This window comes from Mobula hypostoma, chromosome 4 (genome assembly GCF_963921235.1).
Source record: "Mobula hypostoma chromosome 4, sMobHyp1.1, whole genome shotgun sequence".
In the NCBI taxonomy this organism is placed as follows: Eukaryota; Metazoa; Chordata; class Chondrichthyes; order Myliobatiformes; family Myliobatidae; genus Mobula; species Mobula hypostoma.
In genome coordinates, this window is record NC_086100.1 from 98,625,163 (window position 1) to 98,650,248 (window position 25,086).

Genomic DNA, 25,086 nt, shown 5'->3' on the forward strand with positions numbered 1-25,086 from the left:
GTTTCCTGTGGCAGAGAATTCCACAGATTCACTACTCTCTGTGTGAAGACGTTTTTCCTAATCTCGGTCCTAAAAGGCTTCCCCTCTATCCTCAAAATGTGGCCCCTCGTTCTGGACTTCCCCAACATCGGGAACAATCTTCCTGCATCTAGCCTGTCCAATTCCTTTAGGATCTTAAACGTTTCAATCAGATCCCCCCTCAATCTTCTAAATTCCAACGAGTACAAGCCCAGTTCATCCAGTCTTTCTTCATATGAAAGTCAAATCCTCAAATCCTCTCGCTATAAATGCCAGCATACCATTTGCCTTTTTCACCGCCTGCTGTACCTGCATGCCCACTTTCAATGACTGGTGTGTAATGACACCCAGGTCTCGTTGCACCTCCCCTTTTCCTAATCGGCCACCATTCAGATAATAATCTGTTTTCCTATTTTTGCCACCAAAGTGGATAACTTCACATTTGTCCACATTAAATTGCATCTGCCATGAATTTGCCCACTCACCCAACCTATCCAAGTCACCCTGCATCCTCTTAGCATCCTCCTCACAGCTAACACTGCCACCCAGCTTCGTGTCATCCGCAAACTTGAAGATGCTGCATTTAATTCCCTCATCCAAGTCATTAATATATATTGTAAACAACTGGGGTCCCAGCACTGAGCCTTGCGGTACCCCACTAGTCACTGCCTGCCATTCTGAAAAGGTCCCGTTTATTCCCACTCTTTGCTTCTTGTCTGCTAACCAATTCTCCACCCACACCAATACCTTACCCCCAATACCATGTGCTTTAAGTTTGCATACTAATCTCCTGTGTGGGACCTTGTCAAAAGCCTTTTGAAAATCCAAATATACCACATCCACTGGTTCTCCCCTATCCACTCTACTAGTTACATCCTCAAAAAATTCTATGAGATTCGTCAGACATGATTTTCCTTTCACAAATCCATGCTGACTTTGTCCGATCATTTCACCGCTTTCCAAATGTGCTGTTATCACATCCTTGATAACTGACTCCAGCAGTTTCCCCACCACCGACATTAGGCTAACCGGTCTATAATTCCCCGGTTTCTCTCTCCCTCCTTTTTTAAAAAGTGGAGTTACATTAGCCACCCTCCAATCCTCAGGAACTAGTCCAGAATCTAACGAGTTCTGAAAAATTATCACTAATCCATCCACTATTTCTTGGGCTACTTCCTTAAGCACTCTAGGATGCAGACCATCTGGCCCTGGGGATTTATCTGCCTTCAATCCCTTCAATTTACCTAACACCACTTCCCTACTAACATGTATTTCGCTCAGTTCCTCCATCTCACTGGACCCTCTGTCCCCTACTATTTCTGGAAGATTATTTATGTCCTCCTTAGTGAAGACAGAACCAAAGTAATTATTCAATTGGTCTGCCATGTCCTTGCTCCCCATAATCAATTCACCTGTTTCTGTCTGCAGGGGACCTACATTTGTCTTTACCAGTCTTTTCCTTTTTACATATCTATAAAAGCTTTTACAGTCCGTTTTTATGCTCCCTGCCAGTTTTCTCTCATAATCTTTTTTCCCCTTCCTAATTAAGCCCTTTGTCCTCCTCTGCTGAACTCTGAATACCTTCCTATATTCTTTGCCAGTATTCTACACAATCCACAACACTATCGATCTTCATAGCATGTGCAAGCTTACTAATCCACCCAATTAAATTTTCATCCAGGTCATTTATATACATCACCAGCAGCAAAGGTCCCCTGCGGAACATCACTAAGCACAAACCTCCAGGTAGCTTGTACACCTTCCTTTGACCACTACCCTCTCTCTTCAATGGGCAAGCCAGTTCTGAATCCAAATGGCCAATTCACCATGGATCCCATGCATCTTGATCTTCTGAATGAGCCTCCCATGTCAAACGCCTTTTAAAGTCTATTTAGAAAACATCCACAGATCTACCTTCATCCAACACCCTCGTCAGCTCATCAAGAAACTGAATTGAGTTAGTAAGACACAACTTGCCCCAACAAAGACCTGACAGCTCTCCCTAGTTAGGCCACAGTTTTCCAAATGCTCATAAATCCTATCCCTAAGAATTCTCCCCTGTAATTTCCCTACCACTGATGTGAGACTCACGAATCTATAGCTTCCAGGATTATCCCTGGTTCCCTTCTTGAATAAAAGAACAACATTAGCTACTTGCCAGTGCTCTGGGACGTTGCCTATATCTAGAGTAGACATGAAGATCTTGGTCAAGGCCCCAGCAATCTCTTCTCATGTCTCTCTGAATAACTTGTGGTGTATCCCATCAGGTCCAGGGGACTTATCCATCTTTACGAGACCCAACACTACCTCCTCCTTTACTTCAAAATGCCCTAGCATATTAATATGCTCAGCACCTATCCCCCTATCCTCCACATCTTTCTCCATGGTAAATACTAATGTATGATATCCATTAAGACCCTCGCCCATATCCTCCGCATCTAAGCAAATATTTCCTCCTTTATCCTTGATTGGTCCTACCCTCCCTTAATTATCCTCTTGCTCTTCATGTACAGTATGTATAGAATGCCTTTGGATTCTCTTCAATCCTACGTGCCAAGGACTTTTCAAGGCTTGACTAGCTTTCTTAATTTCCTTCTTGAGTTCTTTTCTGGCTTCTTTATAGTCCTCAAGGACTCTATTTGATTATAACTTCCTAAGTTTTACAAACTTCTCCTTGTCTAAATTCTTCGCCTCCCTCAACATCCAGGGTACTCTTACCTTGTCCTTCCTTCTTGCTGGAACATATCTGCCCTGTACTCTGTGCAGTTGGTCTTTAAACACCCTCTACATGTCAAATGGGGACTTGCCCAAAAACAACTGTTCCTAATTAACTCTCCCTAGTTCCTTCCCAATGTTCTCATAATTTTCCCTGCTGCAATGTATTTCTCTTGTGCAAGGTCCATTCTTATCCTTATCTATAGCTATTTTAAAACATATAGGAGTTGTGGTCACCATTCCCTATCTGCTCACCCACTGAAAGGTCAGTCACCCGGCTGGGCCCATTACCTAACACCAGGTCCAGTATGGCCCCTCCTCTTGTTGGGCTACCTACATATTGACTTAAGAAACCCTTTTGGATGCACCTAACAAATTCTGCCCCGTCTAAACCTCTTAGAATCAGAAGGTCTCAATTATATTAGGGAAGCTGAAGTCCCCCATGACAACAATCCTTTTGGTTTTACACCTTTCCTTAATCTGCTGCATATCTGTTTCTCAGTATCCCGGAGGCTACTGGAAGGTCTTTAGTACAAACCCAACAGAATAATTACACCCTTCCTATTTTCCATATAGGTATAGGAACATAGAAAACCTAAACCACAAGCCCTTTGGCCCACAAAGTTGTGCCAAACATGTCCCTACCTTAGAAGTTACTAGGCTTACCTACAGCCCTATTTTTGTAAGCTCCATGAACCTATCCAAAAGTCTCTTAAAAGACCTATCATATCCGCCTACAGCACCGTTGTTGGCAGCCGATTCCACGCACTCACCACTCTCTGAGTAAAAAACTTACCCTTGACATCTCCTCTGTACCTACTCCCCAGCACCTTAAACCTGTGCCCTCTTGTGGCAGCCACTTCAGCCCTGGGAAAAAGCCTCTGACTATCCATACGATCAATGCCTCTCATCATCTTATACACCTCTATCAGGTCCCCTCTCATCCTCCTTCGCTCCAAGGAGAAAAGGCCGAGTTCACTCAACCTATTCTGATAAGGCATGCTCCCCAATCCAGGCAACATCCCTGCAAATCTCCTCTGCAACCTTTCTATGGCTTCCACATCCTTCCTGCACTAAGGCGACCAGAACTGAGCACAGTACTCCAAGTGGGGTCTGCCCGGGATCCTATATAACTGTAACATTACCTCTCAGCTCTTGAACTCAATCCCACGGTTGATGAAGGCCAATGCACCGTATGCCTTCTTAACCACAGAGTCAACCTGCGCAGCTGCTTTGAGCGTCCTATGGACTCGGGCCCCAAGATCTCTCTGATCCTCCATACTGCCAAGAGTCTTATCATTAATACTATATTCTGCCATCATATTTGACCTACCAAAATGAGCCACCTCACACTTACCTGGATTGAACTCCATCTGCCACTTCTCAGCCCAGTTTTGCATCCTATCAATGTCCCGCTGCAACCTCTGACAGCCCTCCACACTATCCACAGCACCTCCAACCTTTCTGTCATCAGCAAACTTACTAATCCATCCCTTCACTTCCTCATCCAGGTCATTTATAAAAATCACGAAGAGTAGGGGTCCCCGAACAGCTCCCTGAGGCACCCTACTGGTGACCGATCTCCATGCAGAATATGACCCGTCTACAACCACTCTTTGCCTTCTGTGGGCAAGACGTATTGAACAAGCCTCCTTTATGCAGCTGTTATATTGTCCCTGATTAGTAGGGCAACCTCAACCTCCTCCAACCCCCACTGCCCGCCATCTTTTACCTCCTTTTCTATCTTTTCCTGAATATCGAAGCCTTGGGACATTATGCACCCCTTCCTGCCCCTCTCTCAACCAAATCTCTGTAATGGCCACACCATCGTAATTCCATGTACTGATCCATGCTCCATGTTAATCACTTTTACTCCTAATACTCACCATTAAAATACACATATTTTAAACTATACATCCTGTCATATCTGTTACAGTTTTTTCCTGGCTCTGGCATCTACCATCCTCTCCTTCCCTCCACTTTTTGTCTTGGTGCTCTGGTTCCCATCTCCTTGCCAAACTACTTTAAACACTCTGAATACCACCAAGCAAACCTGGTCAGGATATTGATTCCTTTTTAGTTTAGGTGCAACCCATCCCACTTGTACAGCTTGCCCCGACCCCAGAAGAGGTTGCAATGATCCAAGAACCTGAAACCCTGCCACCTGCACCAATTCCTCTGCCACTCATTCATCTGTACTGTCACCCTATTCCTGACCTAACTAGCTCATACTGGGAGTCATCCAGATATTGCTACCTAGGAGGTCATGCTCTTCAGCCTGTTTCTTAACTCCCTAGGCTTACGGTGCAGGAACTCTTCCCCCTTTCTACCTGTGTCAATGGTACCAATGTGCACAATGACCTCAGGTTGCTTACCCACCCTCTTGAGAATATTCTGGGCCTGAGCACTCTGGACCCGAGCACCCGGGAGGCAACACACCACCCTAGTGTTTCTTTCATGGCCATGTAATCTGTCTGTCCTCCTATTGAGTCTCCTATCACTATTGCTCTGCCTGACTTTATCCTTCCCTGCTGAGCCTCAGAGCTAGGCACAGTGCCACTGACCTGGCTCCTGCTTCTGTGCCCTGATAGGTTATACCCCCAGCAGTATCCAAAGGGGAATGGCCACAAGGGAACCTTGCTATGACTGTACTCAACTTACTTCTCCTGGTTGTCACCTATATTCTATCTGAAGCCTGCATCCTAGGTGTGACAAGCTCAGTAAAAGTTTCATCAGTGAGGTTTTCAGCCTCCCGGATGGTCCTGAGTACATCCAGCTCTATCTCCAGTTCCTTGACCATGGAGAATCGGGAGCTGAATTTGGTGCACTTCCCACAGTTGTAGTAATTGGGAATCTGTTAGGTACCTTGAAATCTCACATCTTACAGGAGGTGCAGTCCACTGTCTTAACTATCATATGCCTTCACAGAATTAAGGATATACAAACAAAAAAACTCACTTGCTCTTACCTGTGCCTTACTGTTTTATACTGTCTTCCTCAGCCTCAGATGTGGACTTGTCAAAGCAGCTATTCTCAGTTAACTCTGTTTCCCCTCAAGTTCCCCTTAAACTTTTCAGCTTTTATCGTTAATCCCTGGCCTCTAGTTGTTGTCCCATCCAACCTTAGTGCAATCAGCCAGTTTGTATTTACCCTATCTCTACCCCTCTTAATTCTGTATACCTCTATCAAATCTCCCACATTCGAAGGAATGAAGTCCTAACCTATTCAGTCTTTCCTTATAACTCAGGTCCTCCAGACCCGGCAACATCCTTGTAAATTTTCTCTGTATTCTTTCAAACTTATTTACATCTTTCCTGTAGGTGGGTGACCAAAACTGCACACAATACTCCAAACTGGGCCTCACCAATGTCTTGTACAACTTCAACATAACATCCCAACTCTGTACTCAATACTTGGATTTTTGAAGGTCAAAAAGGGCCAAAAGCTTTCTTTGTGTTGAAAGTGGCATCACAGGGTTTTCTGGTGATGTCATCGTCCAGAATGGCAGCTTAAATCAATAGCCCCTCTGGAAAAACGGATATTTTGCCCCGTTAATCTATTTTACAAAAATATCTGAATTGATAAAGGGGGCAAGAATGGAGATTAAAAAAGGCATCACTGTGGAGCCTATGGATGAGAGGGGTGCAAAGAGCGACTCTCCCTCCCGAACGCGTGGTAGCGAGGCTGACGATGGGCCTCGTTCAAGCGAAGCGGCAAATATGATAAAAATTCTGGAAGAGATACAAGGATTCCAAAAAGATATAAAACAGCACCTAAGTGATACTCAGAACACGTTGAAGGAACTCAGCAGGTCAGGCAGCATCCGCGGAAACGATCAGTCAACGTTTCAGGCTGGAACCCTTTGTCAGGGCTGAAGAGGGAAGGGGCAGAGGCCCTACAAAGAAGGTGGGGGGAGGGTGGGAAGTAGAAGGCTGGTAGGTGCCAGGTAAAAAACCAGTAAGGGGTAAGATAAAGGGGTGGGGGAGGGGATTGAGAGGGCGCGTCATGCGCTCATCCTGAGGTCTACTGGAGACAGAGAAGATAAGCCACACTCAATACTAATTAGATTCTTTTGATACAATACCAAGGCGAAGATTCTACGAAGGGCCTGGGGAAAGGAGAGGATGTTTTTGAACAGGAAATTAATATATTTCGATCAAGATTATCCCCCGGCGGTCCTGCAGAAACATAAGGAATACTTTGAAGTAAAGCAAGTATTAAAGCAAGGAAAGATTAGATTCCAAGCTCCGTACCCTGCTAAATTGTGAGTGTTTTATGAAGATGAGACGCAAGTGTATCAGACAGTGGAAGAGGCGACTACAGACGTGAAGAACAGAGGGCTGTCCGTAAGCATGGTCAAACCAAGGGAAAACCTGGCTGAGCAGTTATCCTGATCTGCTTGGGAAAAAGTAAGAGAACTGAGAAAGCAGGGGACGGGAGAAGGGTGAGAGAAGAATATCAGGAAGAGACTGTGAGTTTTCCAAAGACAGCCCTCACTCCCTCCAGAAGATCCATAAGGTTTGGCTAACTTTAAAAGTGTTGATAAGGTAAACGGAAGCAAAAATACCTATCTCAAGAAATACTTATTATAATGTGGAGTTTATATTTTTTTTAATTCATCCATTCACTCCTTTTTCCCCACCTAAATGAGAATATATATATGGGAGGAATACACAGGGAAATCTTTTCTGTGTAATGGACATAGATTTGTTCACTTACTTTTATGGGTACTGCAATGGGGGCCCTCAACTCACAGGTAGAAGGGGCTATCCTCCTCAGCTAGACGTTTCCTCTAGCTTAACCCAGGGTCATCTAGAGACCTTAGCCTTGGAATCACACCTTCGTTGCCTTTTTTTTTATCATTCGCGTTTCTTGGTTCTTATTTGTTCAGGGAGTAGATCGATTAAATTTTATTCTGCTAATTTCAATGATGTATTGACAGATAAATACACATGGCTAAGGACAAAGTAAAATTCATTTCTTTTCAAGTCAATGGACTGTTAAATCCAATCAAATGCAGTAAAATTCTATCCAAAATGAAAAAAGAACAAGCCCATGTAGTATGTTTACAGGAAACTCACTTAAAGTGATAATAAGCCTGGAAAACTAAAGAAAATGGGCTTCACTAATTTGTTTTTCTCCTCATATAAATCAGGACATAGGAGAGGAGTTGCTATTCCTATCTCAAGTTAGCTATATTTTGAAAAAGTATTCGAAATGGGAGATAAGGAGGGCAGATATATTCTGGTAAGGGGGAACATAGATGGAAATTCAGTTACTCTAATGAATATATATTGTTACGTACCCCGTAACTGGGTTGCCAAACCAGCAGAAATGGATCACTCAGTTGGAGTCTGGAGTACTAGAACTAAGAAAGTTTTATTAAAGAAACAAGCAACACAGTAATCGAAAGGATAATAAATGCAACAGTTCAGCGATGATAAACACACATGTGCACAGAATTAAGATAACAGCATCAATCAAGCTCTATCGTTGTCTAGGGGTAAATGACCAAATTTCAAAGTGACTCAAAGTTCAGTCCAGTTTAGTAGTTCAGTTCGCAGTAATCGTTGCCATGGCGATGGACGACATGGGGGAAGAGAGAGAGAGAACAGGAACAACTGATCATTCAGACACGGCTTCACTCACAGACCGGCGATATGGCTCACAAGCAGCTTTTGGGTGGGTCCTTGGTGATGTCACCTGAGGTCACCGACTGTGACCCCTCCTCCAGATGCGGTCGATCCTCTGCAGTGAACCCGGCACCCAGGCAAGGGCGGACACACACCGGGTTCCCGCTGATCGTACCTTTCCACCCTGGCCGTTGTCTGGTACTTCCCACCGACTCGTGAGAAGCGTACCGCTTCCAGGGTCTCGTTACCTCGGGTGGCGTGTGTGTCCTGCCTTAGCGAACCGGTCCCTTTTTATCCCCCTGCTGGGGCATCGCCTGTCCATCACTTCAAACAGTTCAAGGTTCAAAGGGGGAGCCGCTCCAGACAGCTCTCTCTCCCCCGTCCCTTCATTACACATCTCCAGACGCTGCTCCATTGCTCCTTATCTCTCCTTCCCCTGAGGGCAGGTGGCAGACCATTTGCTGATGTCACTGATGCTAACCCAGGCCAGCAAACATCTTAATTTTATGTGTATTCTCGTCACAATATGCACCCCCAGAAAGTGATATTAGTTTCTTTCAGAAAATTACTAATATTATGGTAACGGAAACAGAAGGTCTCCTGATATGTGAGGGAAACTTAAATTTACAATTACAACCAAAGTTAGACTTTTCCAAAAGAAAAACCTATGGAACAAAATCCTTACATAAGAAAGTTAATACACTTTTTGAGGATGTTGGTCTAATTGATATATGGAGGGACATTTTCCCCGACAGAAGGGATTACACTCATTATTCTGTCCCCCATTCTGTATATACAATAATAGACTGTTTCATAACATTTGGAAAAGACAAAGACAAAATAAACACCTGTGGAATTGGGACAATAGATGTGACCATGCACCTATATATTTATCTGTTGATTTTGACCTACAACCAAAGAATACTTTTTGGAAACTAAATTCAAGTCTACTCAATGATCCCTACTTTAAGGAACAAATTAAAAAAGAAATTGGTCTTTACTTAGAATTCAATGATAATGGAGAGGTTTCACCTCCCATTCTATGGGACACTCTGAAGGCTGTCTTAAGAGGGAAAATTATAGTGATATCTTCATATAAGAAAAAAAATAAGGAATAAAACATCAGAGGAATTACAAAATAGGCTGAAGGAACTAGAAACAAAACACAAATTGAATTTGGTACAGGGTACATTAGAGGAAATTTTAAAAATTAGGAATGCAATTAATAGTTTGGCTATGCAAGAAATCAGGAAAAATTTAATGTTTCCAAAACAGAGACATTATTGGGATTAATCAGTTCTGGTCACCGAATTATAGGAACGATGTCAATAAAATTGAGAAAGTGCATAGGAGATTTACTAAAATGTTGCCTGGGTTTCATCTCCTAAGCTACAGAGAAAGGTTGAACAAGTTAGGTTTTTATTCTTTGGCGCGTAGAAGGTTGAGGGGGGACTTGATAGAGGTGTTTAAAATTATGAGGGAGATTGATAGAGTTGACATGGATAGGCTTTTTCCATTGAGAATGGGGGAGATTCAAACAAGAGGACATGAACTGAGAGTTAAAGGGCAAAAGTTTAGGGGTAACGTGAGGGGGAACTTCTTTACTCAGAGAGTGGTAGCAGTGTGGAATGAGCTTCCAGCAGAAGTAGTTGAGGCAGGTTCGATGTTGTCGTTTAAAGTTAAATTGGATAGATATATGGACAGGAAAGGAATAGAGCGTTATGGGCTGAGTGCAGGTCAGTGGGACTAGGTGAGAGTAAGAGTTCAGCACGGACTAGAAGGGCCGAGATGGCCTGTTTCCGTGCTGTAATTGTTATTTGGTTATTATGAAAGTGGATCTAAGTCTATGGAAATACTGGCGTGGAAACTGAAAAAAAAGATAGCAGAAAATACGATCCAAGAACAAAAATGATTTTAAAAAAATAAGCTCAGTGAAATTCAAGAAGCTTTTGAAGTGTTTTACAAATCTCTATATTCCAGCGTTCTAGGGGGAAGCATATCCCAAATTGAGATCTTCCTGAATTCTCTAGAGTTACCCACTTTAAGCGAAGAACAAAATAGAACGATGACTGCTGACATAACTGAAGTTGAACTAAAAACTGCAATTAGTAGACTTAAATTAAGCAAGTCACCAGGATCAGATGGGTATATGGCGAAGTGGTGCAAAGAATTTAAAAATGAGATAATTCCTGTCTTACACCCACACTGAACTGGGATCTAAAAAAGGCACAAATCCCACCCAGCTGGAAGGAAGTGATAATCTCAGCTATAGCGAAAGAAGGCAAGGATAAAATGGAATGTGGGTCATTTAGACCAATATCCGTCCTTAATGTAGATTATAGATTATTTACCTCCATCATGGCCAAATGATTAGAAGAGTTTCTACCCATACTGATACATAAGGATCAGACAGGTTTTATACAACAATGCCAAGCACAAGACGATATACGAAGGACACTTCACATTATGGATCATATACAAAAAATTAAAATCAAAGCAATAGTGATAAGTGTGGACGCTGAAAAGGCATTTGATTCGGTTAATTGGAATTTTCTTTACAAAATTAAAATCAATGGATATTTATCAAATAGATTTACCCCAGAAAGGGGCATGAGACAGGGTTGTGCATGCTCACTGCTACTCTTCACATTTTATCTGGAACCATTAGTTCAATACATCAGACAAGATGAAAATATCAGGGGAATTACTATTAAAGGGACAGAGCATAAATTGGCCTGTTATGCAGATAATATTTTGATCAATCTAGGGCAACCAACATACCCCTTACCTAAATTGATGCAATCCTTTGAACAATATGGTCAATTATCAGGATACAAGATCAATATAGATAAAACCCAATTACTTTCATATAACTATAGCCCACCAAGAGAAATTGAAAGTAGATATCCTTGGGCATGGCAAACAGAGTCTTTCAAGTTTTTGGGCATCATTATGCCAAAAGATTTGGCAAAATTAATAGCATGCAATTATCAGCCTACATATAAAAAAATTAAGGAAGATATAACAAGATGGAACCTAGTTCCTTTTTTTCAGTCTCAGTTCAAGGATTGAATCTATTAAAATGAATATACTGCCCTCTTTCAGGCCCTATCAATAGAGTTTAATCAAAATCAATTCAATGAATGGAACAAAATGTTATCAAGATACATATGGCAAGGTAAAAGGCCTAGCGTTCATCTCAAAACTTTGCAATTAGCTATGGAAAAGGGGAGATGTAAGAGACTTTCTCTTACAGATTATTATTTTTCAGCACAGTTGAGAGCTGTGATATGTTGGTGCAACCCATCATATGACACTCAATGGAAAATCATTGAGGAGAACCATAGAACCATAGAAACCATAGAAACTACAGCACAGAAACAGGCCCTTTGGCCCTTCTTGGCTGTGCCGAACCATTTTCTGCCCAGTCCCACTGACCTGCACACGGACCATATCCCTCCATACACCTCCCATCCATGTATCTGTCCAATTTATTCTTAAATGTTAAAAAAGAACCCGCATTTACCACCTCGTCTGGCAGCTCATTCCATACTCCCACCACTCTCTGTGTGAAGAAGCCCCCCCTAATGTTCCCTTTAAACTTTTCCCCCCTCACCCTTAACCCATATCCTCTGGTTTTTTTCTCCCCTTGCCTCAGTGGAAAAAGCCTGTTTGCATTCACTCTATCTATACCCATCATAATTTTATATACCTCTATCAAATCTCCCCTCATTCTTCTATGCTCCAGGGAATAAAATCCTAACCTATTCAACCTTTCTCTGTAACTGAGTTTCTCAAGTCCCGGCAACATCCTTGTAAACCTTCTCTGCACTCTTTCAACCTTATTTATATCCTTCCTGTAATTTGGTGACCAAAACTGAACACAATTCTCCAGATTCAGCCTCACCAATGACTTATACAACCTCACTTCCCATCAGTGGGGATACTTCCCATCCCCATACAGGCAATTTTGGCTGATAACAATCTACAAAGGTATATAAATACTATTGATAACCCATGGGTGAAATGGACTGTTATAATATTGAAAACTATTATAAAAGAATATAAACTAGAGGGAGATATTGCAATTCTTAAATGGTGTGCCTATGACTCTGATTTTATGCCAAATAAACTGGATGCTAGATTTAAGGACTGGACAGCTAAAGGAACAACAGCTATTTGCAATATAATGAAAGAAGGAACACTGTTCAGTTTTGAGATGCTTAAAGAGAAACACTTATTAGAAAAACAAGACTTTTATTGTTATTTGCAGATGTGACAGTATGTTAATAGGACAGTTAAAAATGTAACTAAGGCAAGTACATGTTTGATAAGCTATTTAGAAAAGCATATAATTCAGATAACAGTAGTAGAATCATTTCAAGCGTGTATAAGGGTTTGTCAAATCTTAACACACTTTCGACTTCATACGTTAAAACAAAATGGGAGAAGGAAGGAGGGATAATAATATCTGAGGAAGACTGGACAATAATATGGAGGTATCAATGGAAGTGTACCAGTTCACAGAAATGGAGGAAGTTCGGATGGAAAAACTTGATAAGATATTTTATTACACCCTCTCAGAAATCCTATTATGATAGTAACCTCCCTGTTTGCTGGAGAAATTGTGGAAATCAAAATGCAAACCATTATCATATTTTCTGGGAATGCTCAGTTATCAAAGACTATTGGAGTGGGATACACAATGCCCAACAAGACATCTTTAAATGTGAAATACCCTTAGGAAGTAAGACCATATGTTTTGGCTATATAACTGAAGAATGGTTGAAAGGAGATAAATACTTAATCATGCTGGTGGCTGGTATAAAGACCCTTACCAGGAAATGGTTATCACAGGTATAACTGTGATATCACAGTTATAACAGGTAAAGTTATGGTATAACTTTAAATGCATGGATGGAAATTACAATGGATATTTACAAAATGGAGAAGATAACAGCATCTGTTAATCATAAGTTGGAACAATTTGCTTCATACTGGGAAAAATGGTTTAACTACATAACACCTCATAGGCCTGATTTTATTCTCACAAATCAATGAATATGTTGTAATAAAAAGACCACTCCCTACTTGTACATAGTTTTCTCCTTTTGTTTGTTCTTTCTTTCCTCTCTTTTCTATAAGTGTATACCTCAGATAAATATTATATGGAGATTTGTGGCAAATATGACTATATGATATATATGTACAATATCTGAAATACTATTATGAAAATGTTTGATGAAGAACTTCAATAATAAATTAATTACAAAAAAAAAAGCAAGTGGCATATCACAGGTAGATAGGTTCGTACAATATCATGGACCTGTATTCCCAGGTCCCTTTTTTCTACCACACTCCTCAGTGCCCTAACGTTCACTGTGTAAGACCTACCCTGGCTGGTCTTACCGAAGTGCAACACTTTGCACTTGTCTGCATTATATTCTATCTGCAATTTTTCCATCTGGTCCAGATCCTGCTGCAAGCTCTGATAGTCTTCCTTGCTGTCCACTGTGCACCCAATCTTGGTGCCATCCACAAATTTGCTGATCCAGTTAAGCACATTATCATCCAGACTGTTGATATAAATGACAAACAACAACGGGCCCAGCACCAATCCCTGCGGCACTCCACTAGTCACAGGCCTCCAGCCAGAGAGGCAACCATATCACTCTCTGGCTTCTCCTGCAAAACCAATATCTAATCCAATTTACAAACGTTTGTACTACCTCATCCTTAATGGCACTTGACTGAACATTCTTGACCAGCCTCCCATGTGGGACGTTGCCAAAGGCCTTTACCAAAGTCCATGCAGACAACATCCACTGTCTTGCCTTCATCCACTTTCCTGATAACTTCCTCAAAAAACACTATAAGAGTAGTTAGATATGCATGGAGCCATGCTGATTATCCTTAATCAGTCCTTGTCTATCCAAATACTCATATATCCAGTCCCTTGGAATACCTTCCAATAACTTTCCCACTCTGATGTCAAGCTCACCAACCTATAATTTCCTGATTTATTTTTAGAGCTTTTTTGAAACAGCGGAACAGCATTTGTTGTCCTCTAATCCTCTGGTACCTCTCCTGTCGCTAACGATCATTTAAATATCTTTGCTAGAGTCCCGGAAATTTCTGCACTTGCCTCCTGCAGGGGCTGAGGGAATACCTTGTCAGGCTCTGGGGATTTATCCACCCTCGATGCATGCTCCTTGGTATTAGAGATTTCAAACCTGGGAAACACATACTGTCTGTCCACTCTATCTATGCTTCTCATAATCTTGTAAACCTCTATCAGATCTCCCCTCAGCCTTTGGCGCTCAGGAGAAAACAACCCAAGTTTATCCAGCCTCTCATGATAGCATATGCCCTCTAAACCAGGCAGCATCCTGCTAAATCTCTTCTGCACCACAAACATGCCAGAGTTTGTCATTGAAACGTCAGTTAAAATCAATAGCTGGACACAGCAGGAAGCCTGAGAAGAATTTATGCATCATATATGCTGGAATGCACTAGATCCTTTCTCTCTTCTGAACTCTCTCCAAAGGCTCAACATCCTTCCTGTAGTGGGGTGACCAGAACTGTATGTAATACTCTAGATGTGGCCAAACCAGAGTTTTATAAAGTTGCAACATAACCTCTTGACTTTTGAACTCAATACCTCAACTAATAAAAGCAAGCATTCCATAAGCCTTCTTAACCACCTTATCAACCTGTGTAGCCACTTTCAAGGAACCCGCAAACTTACTAACCCACCCATCTACGTTTTCATCCAGGTCATTTATATACATCACAAAGAGCAGAGGTCCTAGCACAGATCCCTGCGGAATGCCACCAATCACAGACCTCCAGCTCATTGAATCCCTTCAACCACTACCCTCTGTCGTCTATGCACAAACCAGTTGTGAATCCAAACAGCCAATTTGCCATAGACCTTATCCATCCTAATCTTCTGGATTAGCTTCCCATTAAGGACGTTGTCAAACACCTTACTAAAACCTATGTAGACAACATCCACTGCTCTACTTTCATCAATCTCTCTTGGTCACCTTGCCAAAATATTCAATCAAGTTGGTAAGTCGCTACCTTCTCAGCACAAAGCCAAGCTAGCTCTTCCTAGTTAGGCCATAGATTTCCAAATGCTCAAATGTCCTATCTCTAATAATTTTCGACAGCAATTTCCCTACGATTGACATGAGACTCACCAGTCTATAGTTTTCAGGATTTTCCCTTCTTAAATGGAGGTACAACATTAGTCATTCGCCCATGCTCTGGGACCTAGCCTTTGCCTAGAGAGGACACAAAGATATTGGTCAAGGCCCCAGCCATCTCGTTTCTTGCCTCTTTATATAACCTGGGGTAAATCCCATCAGGCCCTGGGGATTTATCCACCTTAATACTCATTAGGAGTCCCAATACTTTCTCCACCTTGACTTCTAAATGCCCTAACATATTTATACACTCAGCACTAATTTCCTGGTCTTCCATATCTGTTCCTTGGTAAATACTGAAGCAAAGTACTCATTAAGTACCTTACTCACATTCTCCACATCCAAACAAATGTTCCTCCTTTTATCCTTGAGTGGTCCCACCCTCTCCCTAGTTATTCTTTTACTCTTGATGTATGTATATAATGCCTTGGGATTCACCTTAATCCTACTTGCCAAGGAATTTTCATGGCCCCTCCTGGCTTTCACAGTTCCCTTCTTTAGTTCTTTTCTGGCTTCTTTATACTCATGTGTGTCACTTGATTCTAACTTCTGCAGTTTTACATACTTTTCCTTTTTCTTCTTGACTAAATTCAACACCTCTCTGGACATTCAAGCCTCTCTTATCTTTCCATCCCCCTCCTTCCTTCTAACATGAACATACCTTTCGTGTACTCTGTGCAATTGGTCTTTAAACACCCTCCACGTATCTGATGTGGACTTGCCAGGGAAATGGTGTTCCCAATTAATGCTTCTTAGTTCCTGCCTAATGCCCTTGTAATTTGCCCTACTCCAATTTAAGACTCTCCCTGAAAGACCATACTTATTTTTATCTCTAACTATCCTGACAGTTTATTATTGGCTGTAACCTTTGTGAATATGAATATTGAAAATGATATGTTCAAGAATTTTATAAAACACTGTTATTGACCATTGGACAATAATTACTTATTCAAAAAAATCTCTGCATTTCAGACACCACTGAATGAGAAAGATGAGAAGGTTGTTTGTTCTGTGTATATGCAGCTTTCTCAGAAGATGACAATCCGAAGTAGAGAAAAAGCAAGTGATGGGAAACCATGGTTAAGCAAAAGGCAGGGTCGTTTCCGAAGGTGGAGTAAGTGTTATTGTCAGAGTAAGGGAATTAGGAAAGCCAGGACGGGCCGAAGTGGGAGAAACTGATGGAAGGAATGAAGATCTTTATCTGGAATGGTTTGGAGGAGTGTGAATTTTGTTTTATGATGTTGACGTTGGCCCTCCCTGAACTCAGGGCCTTTATTTCTGGACAATAATGATCTCTTTCTGTAATTACCTTGAATCTTGCAGGGTTATGGTCACTATCTAACAGTACTGTGGGAGTTTCTACCTCGCAGATCCAGTGACCAAGTTTCATCTATCGGATGCTGCTTTGGTGTAGTTTGTATGTTCTTCCTGTGATCATGTTGGTTTCCTCCCTCATCCTGAAGGTGTGTGAGAGAGGATAATTATCTTTAAAAATGAGTGATAGAATGAAAGGGGGCTGATGGAAATAGCTCAATTAAAAGGACAGTTAGTGAGAAAATGGTTTTGTTTCATAAGCCAACATAGATATGATGAGCCGTACGGCTTCCTTCTGTGTTGTGAAGAAATATGAAAATATTTCCAAAATGTTCTGCTAACATTTCACCGCTTTACCCAGAATATTCCCTAAATGTTTAACGTACTAAAGTTATAAATGTATCCTACAGATTTCAACAAAACAGTCAAGTCATGCTATTGAGTAGCGGGAGACCAGCATTACTGTACGGCACTAACTAATTTTGGTACAATTTTTCCATTTCAGACCACGGTGAATGAGAAAAATGAGAGCTTCATCGCAGTGTTTACTGCTCGTGTGTATTTTTGTACCTGCAACTCTCTCAGAAGATGACAGGTCAGACAATACGTGTCAAAAATGTATTCCCCACAACTACTGTAACTGCTCTTCAATGAAGTTAAAGAATATTCCACTTGTGTCTGAAAAGGTGCTTACATTTGATCTGTCTTTCAATAACATTTCACAGATCAATGACACAGATTTCATCATATATACAGAACTTGAAAGACTTCTGTTGCAATCAAATCAAATCCAATCTATCACTGATCATGCTTTCCAGCTCAACACAGAAGTGGAGTATCTTGACTTGTCTGATAATCTTTTAACAAAAGTGACATTGAATTGGTTTAAGCAGTTTTACAAATTGCATTATCTTAACCTTTCAGGGAATAGGTACACGACTCTGGGATCAGAAAGAGTCTTCTCAAATCTCTCAAGACTCCAATGGTTAGAATTTGGCAATCCTTTCCTATCCCATCTAACAAAAGACGACTTTGTGGGTATTACACATCTGGATGAGTTTGTTTTAACAGCAAATAATTTGGCTTCATATCAACAAGGAACTTTCAGTTATTTCAGAAACATAAGCCATGCTGTTTTAAGTTTACATAACATATTTCTGAATAAGACAGGCCAAGCTCAGCAGATTCTTGTAGATTTGTCAGGATGCACCACCCACTTAGAGCTGAGAGACTTAACATTTCCTGATAATGGTGACAGTCGGCTGTTTTCTGTTCCAAGAAGTTCTTCATTCAGGAAATTCACTTTCAAAAACACTTTTCTTACTGATGAAACTGTATTTAACTTTATAAAATGGATAAAAAACACAAAAGTATCAGAAATAGTTGCGAAGGACTGTGTGCTTTCAGGAACTGGGAAATGGTCCAAGATAGACGATGTAAAAAACAACTTATTTCATTCATTAACGTTGAATAATATATCCATTAAACACTTTTATCAGTTTTATGATCTTTCAGGTATTAGTCCAGTATTGCAATCCATTAAAAGAGCTACATTGACAAAACTAAATATGTTTATGGTGCCTTGTCGTATATCCAGAAATTTTAAAAATGCAGAGTATCTTGATTTAACACACAATTTACTGAATGACAAAATAATACAAGAACTGGCTTGTTCTGGAGCTTGTCCGATGCTACGTTACCTTATTCTGAGAAAGAACATATTAAGATCCCTCAGTTCAACAAGTACAAAACTATCAACACTTTCTACCCTTACCCATTTGGATTTGAGCCAAAACAGCTTCAGTGAAAACAGTGCAACATGTAAGTGGCCAAAAAATCTGCAATTTTTGAATCTTTCAAGTTGTAATATACAAAGCATATCACAGTGTCTCCCCCAAAATGTTGAGATATTGGATTTAAGTAACAATGACATCAGCAATTTTGTAGTTAGTCTGCCTTCTCTCAAGACTCTAGATCTGTCCAATAATAAATTTAAAAGTTTACCAGCCAATAGCAATTTACCAAAGATGAAGCTTCTGAAGATCAGTAGCAATAAACTCACCTCACTGACAAGCAAAGCACTCATGGCATTTATTAAGCTAGAATCTTTGGAGGCTGGAAAAAATAATTACATTTGTTCATGTGAATTCCTTCTTTTTATGAATCATTACAAAAGAGTACAATTGTTGGACGAACCGCAAAATTATGTATGTGATTCCCCTCTAACTCACAGGGGACAGTTGGTGCAAAATACTAAACGTTCCTTCTTTGATTGTCATATGACATGGTCCATAATCATAGTATGCCTGAGTGTGTCTTTGGCGGCAACAATGACTGGGATGGCATGCTACAAGTATCATGGAATCTGGTACCTCCAAATGACCTGGGCATGGCTACGAGCAAAGAGGAAACCAAAAAAAGTGATGAGCAATGATATTTGTTATGATGCGTTTGTTTCCTACAGTGACATGGACTCGGACTGGGTGGAAAACTCCCTGGTGAGAGAGTTAGAAAGTGTTAACCCACCACTGGCACTCTGCCTTCATAAACGTGATTTCATGCCAGGGAAGTGGATCATTGACAACATCATTGAATCCATTGAGAAAAGCAGAAAAACATTGTTTGTTTTATCTCAACATTTTGTCCAGAGTGAGTGGTGCAAGTATGAGCTTGACTATACTCACTTCCGTCTATTCGATGAAAACAATGATTCTGCCATACTTGTTTTGCTGGAGAAAATCCCAAAGGAGACCATTCCTCAGAGATTCTGCAAGCTTCGGAAACTGATGAATACAAAGACTTATTTAGAATGGTCTCAGGATGAAGAAGAACAGCAAATTTTCTGGTTTAACTTAAAAGTTGCATTAAAAGGAGATGATAATGTAAATGAATCTATAATAGAGTAAACAGCCTGCCCTGAGGGCCACCTTGAGAATCCCAGTTGCCTGCATTGGCTTTAACCCTCGAAACCCTTCCTTTCCATGTACATGTCCAAATTTCCCTTACGTGTTAAAATCATACCCACCTCAAACATATCCTCTCGCAGTTCATTCCATGTGAAGGAGTTAGCTCTCAGAGCTCTTTTAAATCTCTCCCTCTGATCTTGTATCTGTACCCTCTACCTTTGGGCTCCCCAACCCTGGGGTAAAGACTATGGCTATCAACCTTATTATCATTCCTCGTAATTTAACAAAATTTTACAAAGTCACCTCTCAGTCTTCTGCACTACCAGAAATAAAGATATAAAATGGCCATGCTCTCTTTTGCAGGCATGCCCTCCGCTTGACAATGTCTTTCCTGTTGGGACAGCACAGTGATGTAGCTGTTAGTATAGCATTATTATATTGCAAGACATTCAGGTTCAATCCTCCCACTGTCTGTAATGAGTTTGTGTATTCCTTTCATGACCATGTGTGTTTCCTCCAGATGTTCCGGTTTCCTCCTATTCTCCAAAGACGTGAGCTAGTAGGTTAGTTGGTCACCTTAGTGGGTGGCATGGGCTCATTAGGCCAGAAGAGTCTGTTACCAAGCTGTATCTCTAAAATATACAAACAAACAAATAAAACTGACAAAACAGTACACAATACACACAGAACACAAGAGATTCTGAGAGCAGTTGGGTTGGGCAAGGGGAGATGAAATAAAAAGCTGGTCGTAAGATATAAGAACAGAATTTGGCCCATCGAGTCTGCCATTTCATTGTGGCTGATCCATTTCCCTCTCAGCCCCAATCTCTGGCCTTCTCCCTGTAACCCTTCGTGCCCTGAATAATAGGACATGTGTAGAGAAAGATTCCTACAGAAAGTGGACAGGAGCAGAGGGGGGAAAGATGTGGCTAGTGGTAGGATGTCATTGTAGATGAGAGAAGTTGTCAAGAATGGTGTTCTGGATACAGATGCTGATAGGGTGTTAGGTAGGGACAAGGGGAACCTTGTCCATTGTGATGACAGGAGGATAGGTTGTGTGGGAAATGGAGGAGGTGAGGGCAGCAATGATGGTGGTAGATTGGAAACTCCAGTTCTTGAAACAAAGATGATATTTTAGATACTTTAGAATGGAAAGGCTCATCCTGAGAACAGATGTGGCAGAGAAAAAGGAAATGAAAGAAGGGAATATCATTTTTCCAAGTGACAGGATGGGAAGAGGTGTGGTCAAGAAAAATGTGAGAGTCATTAGGTTTGTAAAAGATGTCAGCAGATAGTCTGCCTTCAGAGATGGAGATAGAGAAATCAAGAAAGAAGAGAGAAGTATCAGACATGAACCAATTAAATTTGAGGGCAGGGTGGAAAGGTTTGTCGAGAGTCTAAAGAATGCACTTCAAGCAATGTCTGTAGAATATAATGACACTGAATTTCCTCTGCATATCGCAATGCAGCACACCTCACATCCAACAGCTTATCTACTATACTGTTCCTGGGTCATCCCTTGCGCTCACCCTTGGATCTCCTCAAATCCAATCTCAGAAGGACAAGCAGTTGAGTCCAATTGAGGGCTCCTCCAACAAGGAGATTTGAAGTTTCACTCCTGGACAAGCAGTTCTAGTGAGGGACTACAGAGATGATCACAAGTGGGTATTTGGAAAGATTAAATACAGAACTGGAGCGCTGTCCTACACAGTGGAGCTTGTGCCTGATGTCATCAGCAGATGACAACGCAAGCAGTCAAGGACAGCAGGGTCAATTGTTAGAGAAGAGTGGTAATCAGAGCTGTCAGAACCACATCCTGCAGTCCCAGAGTCAACCTTACAACCACCATGGAGGAAGCCCCAGAACCTGTGATTGTTTTATTGCCATAAGTCCCACCTGCAAAGCAGAGTGATCCCCTTGTCAGGAAAGACTTTATCCCAAAAGAGTAAAATTTTACACAGTGATTAAATTTTTAGGCCTGAATGTAACAATTTAAAATTTACTATGCTGTGGATGTTTTTATCGTAGTTCTATTATTTAGTATTGTGTATACACACACACATATTTTATATATATGTGTATACATAGAACAATACAGGCCCTTCGTCCCACAATGTTGTGCCAACCCTTAAACCCTGCCTCCCATATAACCCCCCACCTTAAATTCCTCCATATACCTGTCTTGTAGTCTCTTAAATTTCACTAGTGTGTCTGCCTCCACCACTGACCCAGGCAGTGCATTCAACACACCAACCACTCTCTGAGTAAAAAACTTTCCTCTAATATCCCTCTTGAACTCCTCACCCCTTACCTTAAAGCCATGTCCTCTCGTATTGAGCAGTGGTGCCCTGGGGAAAAGGCGCTGGCTATCCACTCTATCTATTCCTCTTAATATCTTGTACACCTCTATCATGTCTCCTCTCATCCTCCTTCTCTCCAAAGAGTAAAGCCCTAGCTCCCTTAATCTCTGATCATAATGCATGCTCTCTAAACCAGGCAGCATCCTGGTAAATCTCCTCTGTACCCTTTCCAATGCTTCCACATCCTTCCTATAGTGAGGCGACCAGAATCTCTTAAGAATCTTTTCCAATGGCTTTCCACCACAGACGTAAAGCTCACTGGTCTATAATTACCCGGACCATCCCTACTACCTTTTTGAACAAGGGGACAACATTTGCCTCCCTCCAATCCTCTGGTACCATTCCCGTGGACAACGAGGACATAAAGATCCTAGCCAGAGGCTCAGCAATCTGTTCCCTTGCCTCGTGGAGCAGCCTGGGGAATATTCTGTCAGGCCCCGGGGACTTACCTGTCCTAATGTATTTTAATAACTCCAGCACCTCTTCTCCCTTAATATCAACATGCTCCAGAACATCAACCTCACTCATATTGTCCTCACTGTCATCAAGTTCCCTCTCATTGGTGAATACTGAAGAGATGTATTCATTGAGGACCTCGCTCACTTCCACAGCCTCCAGGCACATCTTCCCACCTTTATCTCTAATCGGTCCGATCTTCACTCCTGTCATCCTTTTGTTCTTCACATAATTGAAGAATGCCTTGGGGTTTTCTTTTACTCTATTCGTCAAGGCCTTCTTATGCCCCCTTCTTGCTCTCCTCAGCCCCTTCATAAGCTCCTTTCTTGCTACCCTACAAGCATATGCATATGTTGAGATGCATTTCATATTGAGTTGGAGTTTATAGCTACAGAGTGTTGAGTGAGGAATTTTGTGTATTTAGTATTTCAGTAATATTTGAGCAGTATTGTAAATATATGGCTTGATTAAGCATTCTTTGTGGTTTACATAATTCATTATGAATTATATGTAAAAGTACATCAATGGCCTCCACCATCATGTCATATGCACATACTTCACTAAAAAAGACAAAACAAAGTAAACACGTTTTCCCTGACTCGTGTGTTTTGCTTTTGATTAGTATTGGAGTGTGACGGGGGTCCTGAATTACCCCTATGAACTATGCTCGATTACCCCTATGAACTATGCTCAATTACCCCTATGCTTTTGAAAAGAGAGAGAGAGCTATTTAACACCGACATCTTGTTTTTAAGAGACAGAGGGAGAGAGAGAGAGAGAGAGACGAAGACTGCTCACAGTTTGTTTATATTTTCCCAAGGACATTGCCTGCTTGTACATTCTTACACAGAGAGAGAAGGGAGGAGCTGATTTGAGAGATAGTTGGTACTCAGTATGGGGAGATTAATAGAAGGTCAGTGACAGACCACAGACATATGATTTTGGACACTGAATGAGCTTTCCTGTGCCCACAGAAAAAGTGGGTTTTGGAGGATCCATCAGTGGCTCTTGCAGTGTGAACAGGGTGTGACCAGTGGGGAGTTATTTGTGTGTCTAACCCTCGCCTGGGTTGATAGTTCCACCACAGAAGAACGGTCCCCTTTGTTGTGGTCACAGTTGGTGACTTTTAAAGGATTTCGGAGGACAACAGGAAGATCGACAGTGTCAGCTCACCTGAAGACTCAAATCTCTCTCTCTCTCCATCACTACTCAACTCAATACCACGAACTGAACTGAACTTTATTCATTATTGTAAGACTATCTATTTACCCCTAGACTTGAAGAAGCTTGGTTTTCATATATTTCCACACTTACTGATATACTTACTTATATATAATCATTGCTAACCTGTTTGATTTATCTGCGTTTATATTACTGTATTGTGTAGTTACTAATAAATATCATTAGTTAGTAGCAATACTGGACTCCAATGTGTTTTCTATTTCTGCTGGTTCTTTAAACCCATCACAGGGTATGTGACAGGAGTTACAAAACATAACATTATTTGAGAATGGTAGCAAGCACCTGGCCTGTCCTTACTATTGTTCTTGAGCAATGAACAATGTTAATCACCCTGCAGTCATCTGAAACCGACCATAACTTAGCAGTGCTGTGGTCTTCAGTCTCTGCGTGATCATCAGGAGTAGAAGTACAGTCAGATGATAGGACTTGCCAAAGTGTAGGCGTGGGACGGTAAGATAATCGTTCTTGATGGAGGTTAAGTGTGTTGGGCCTTCTAGTTCAGCTGATAATTCTACTTACTATTCCCATTCCAACATGTAAGTCCATGGCCTCTTCTACAGCCACAATGAGGCTACACTCAGGTTGGAGAAGTAACACCTTATATTCCATCTAAGTAGCCTGCAACCTGATGGCATGAACATCGATTTCTCAGACTTCTAGTACTCCACCCTCCTCATCTCTGTGTCCATCTTCTAACCCAACAATTTTGAATTGAATTGACTTTATTTATTACATCCTTCACATACAGGAGGAGTAAACATCTTTACATAACGTCTCCATCTAAATGTGCAATCATAGTAATTTATAATAAATAGAACAGTCAATATAATATAGAGTACACTCAAATCAGCGTGAGTTCATCAGTCTGATGGCCTGTTGGTTCTAGCTTTTCTGCTGTGGTACCATTTCCCGGATGGTAGCAGCTAGAATAGATTGTGATTGGGATAGCTTGGGTCCCCAATGATCCTACGGGCCCTTTTTGCACACTTGTACTTGTAAATGCCCTGAATCACGGGAAGTTCACAACTACAGATGCGCTAGGCTGTCTGTGCCACTCTCTGCAGAATCCTGTGATTAATGGAGATACATTTCCCATACCAGGCAGTGATGCAGCCAGTCAGGATGCTCTCAATTGTGCCCCTGTAGAAAGTTCTTGGGATTTGTTTGCCCATACCAAACTTCCTCAACCATCTGAGGTGAAAGAGGCGCTGTTGTGCCTTTTTCACCAAAC

The 25,086-nt window shown here is 41.3% G+C and overlaps 1 protein-coding gene across 1 annotated transcript in view; it reads left to right on the plus strand.

Moving 5' to 3' along the window:
• tlr2 (toll-like receptor 2) overlaps nucleotides 1-24,017 on the plus strand; it is a 35,395-nt gene extending 11,378 nt beyond the window's left edge. Inside the window, exon 2 of the mRNA XM_063046245.1 lies at nucleotides 17,397-24,017. Coding sequence (XP_062902315.1) covers nucleotides 17,407-19,797 — 2,391 coding nt within the window. The 5' untranslated portion in view covers nucleotides 17,397-17,406 and the 3' untranslated portion in view covers nucleotides 19,798-24,017. The remainder of the gene's footprint in view (nucleotides 1-17,396) is intronic.
• Nucleotides 24,018-25,086: the final 1,069 nt, after the last annotated feature.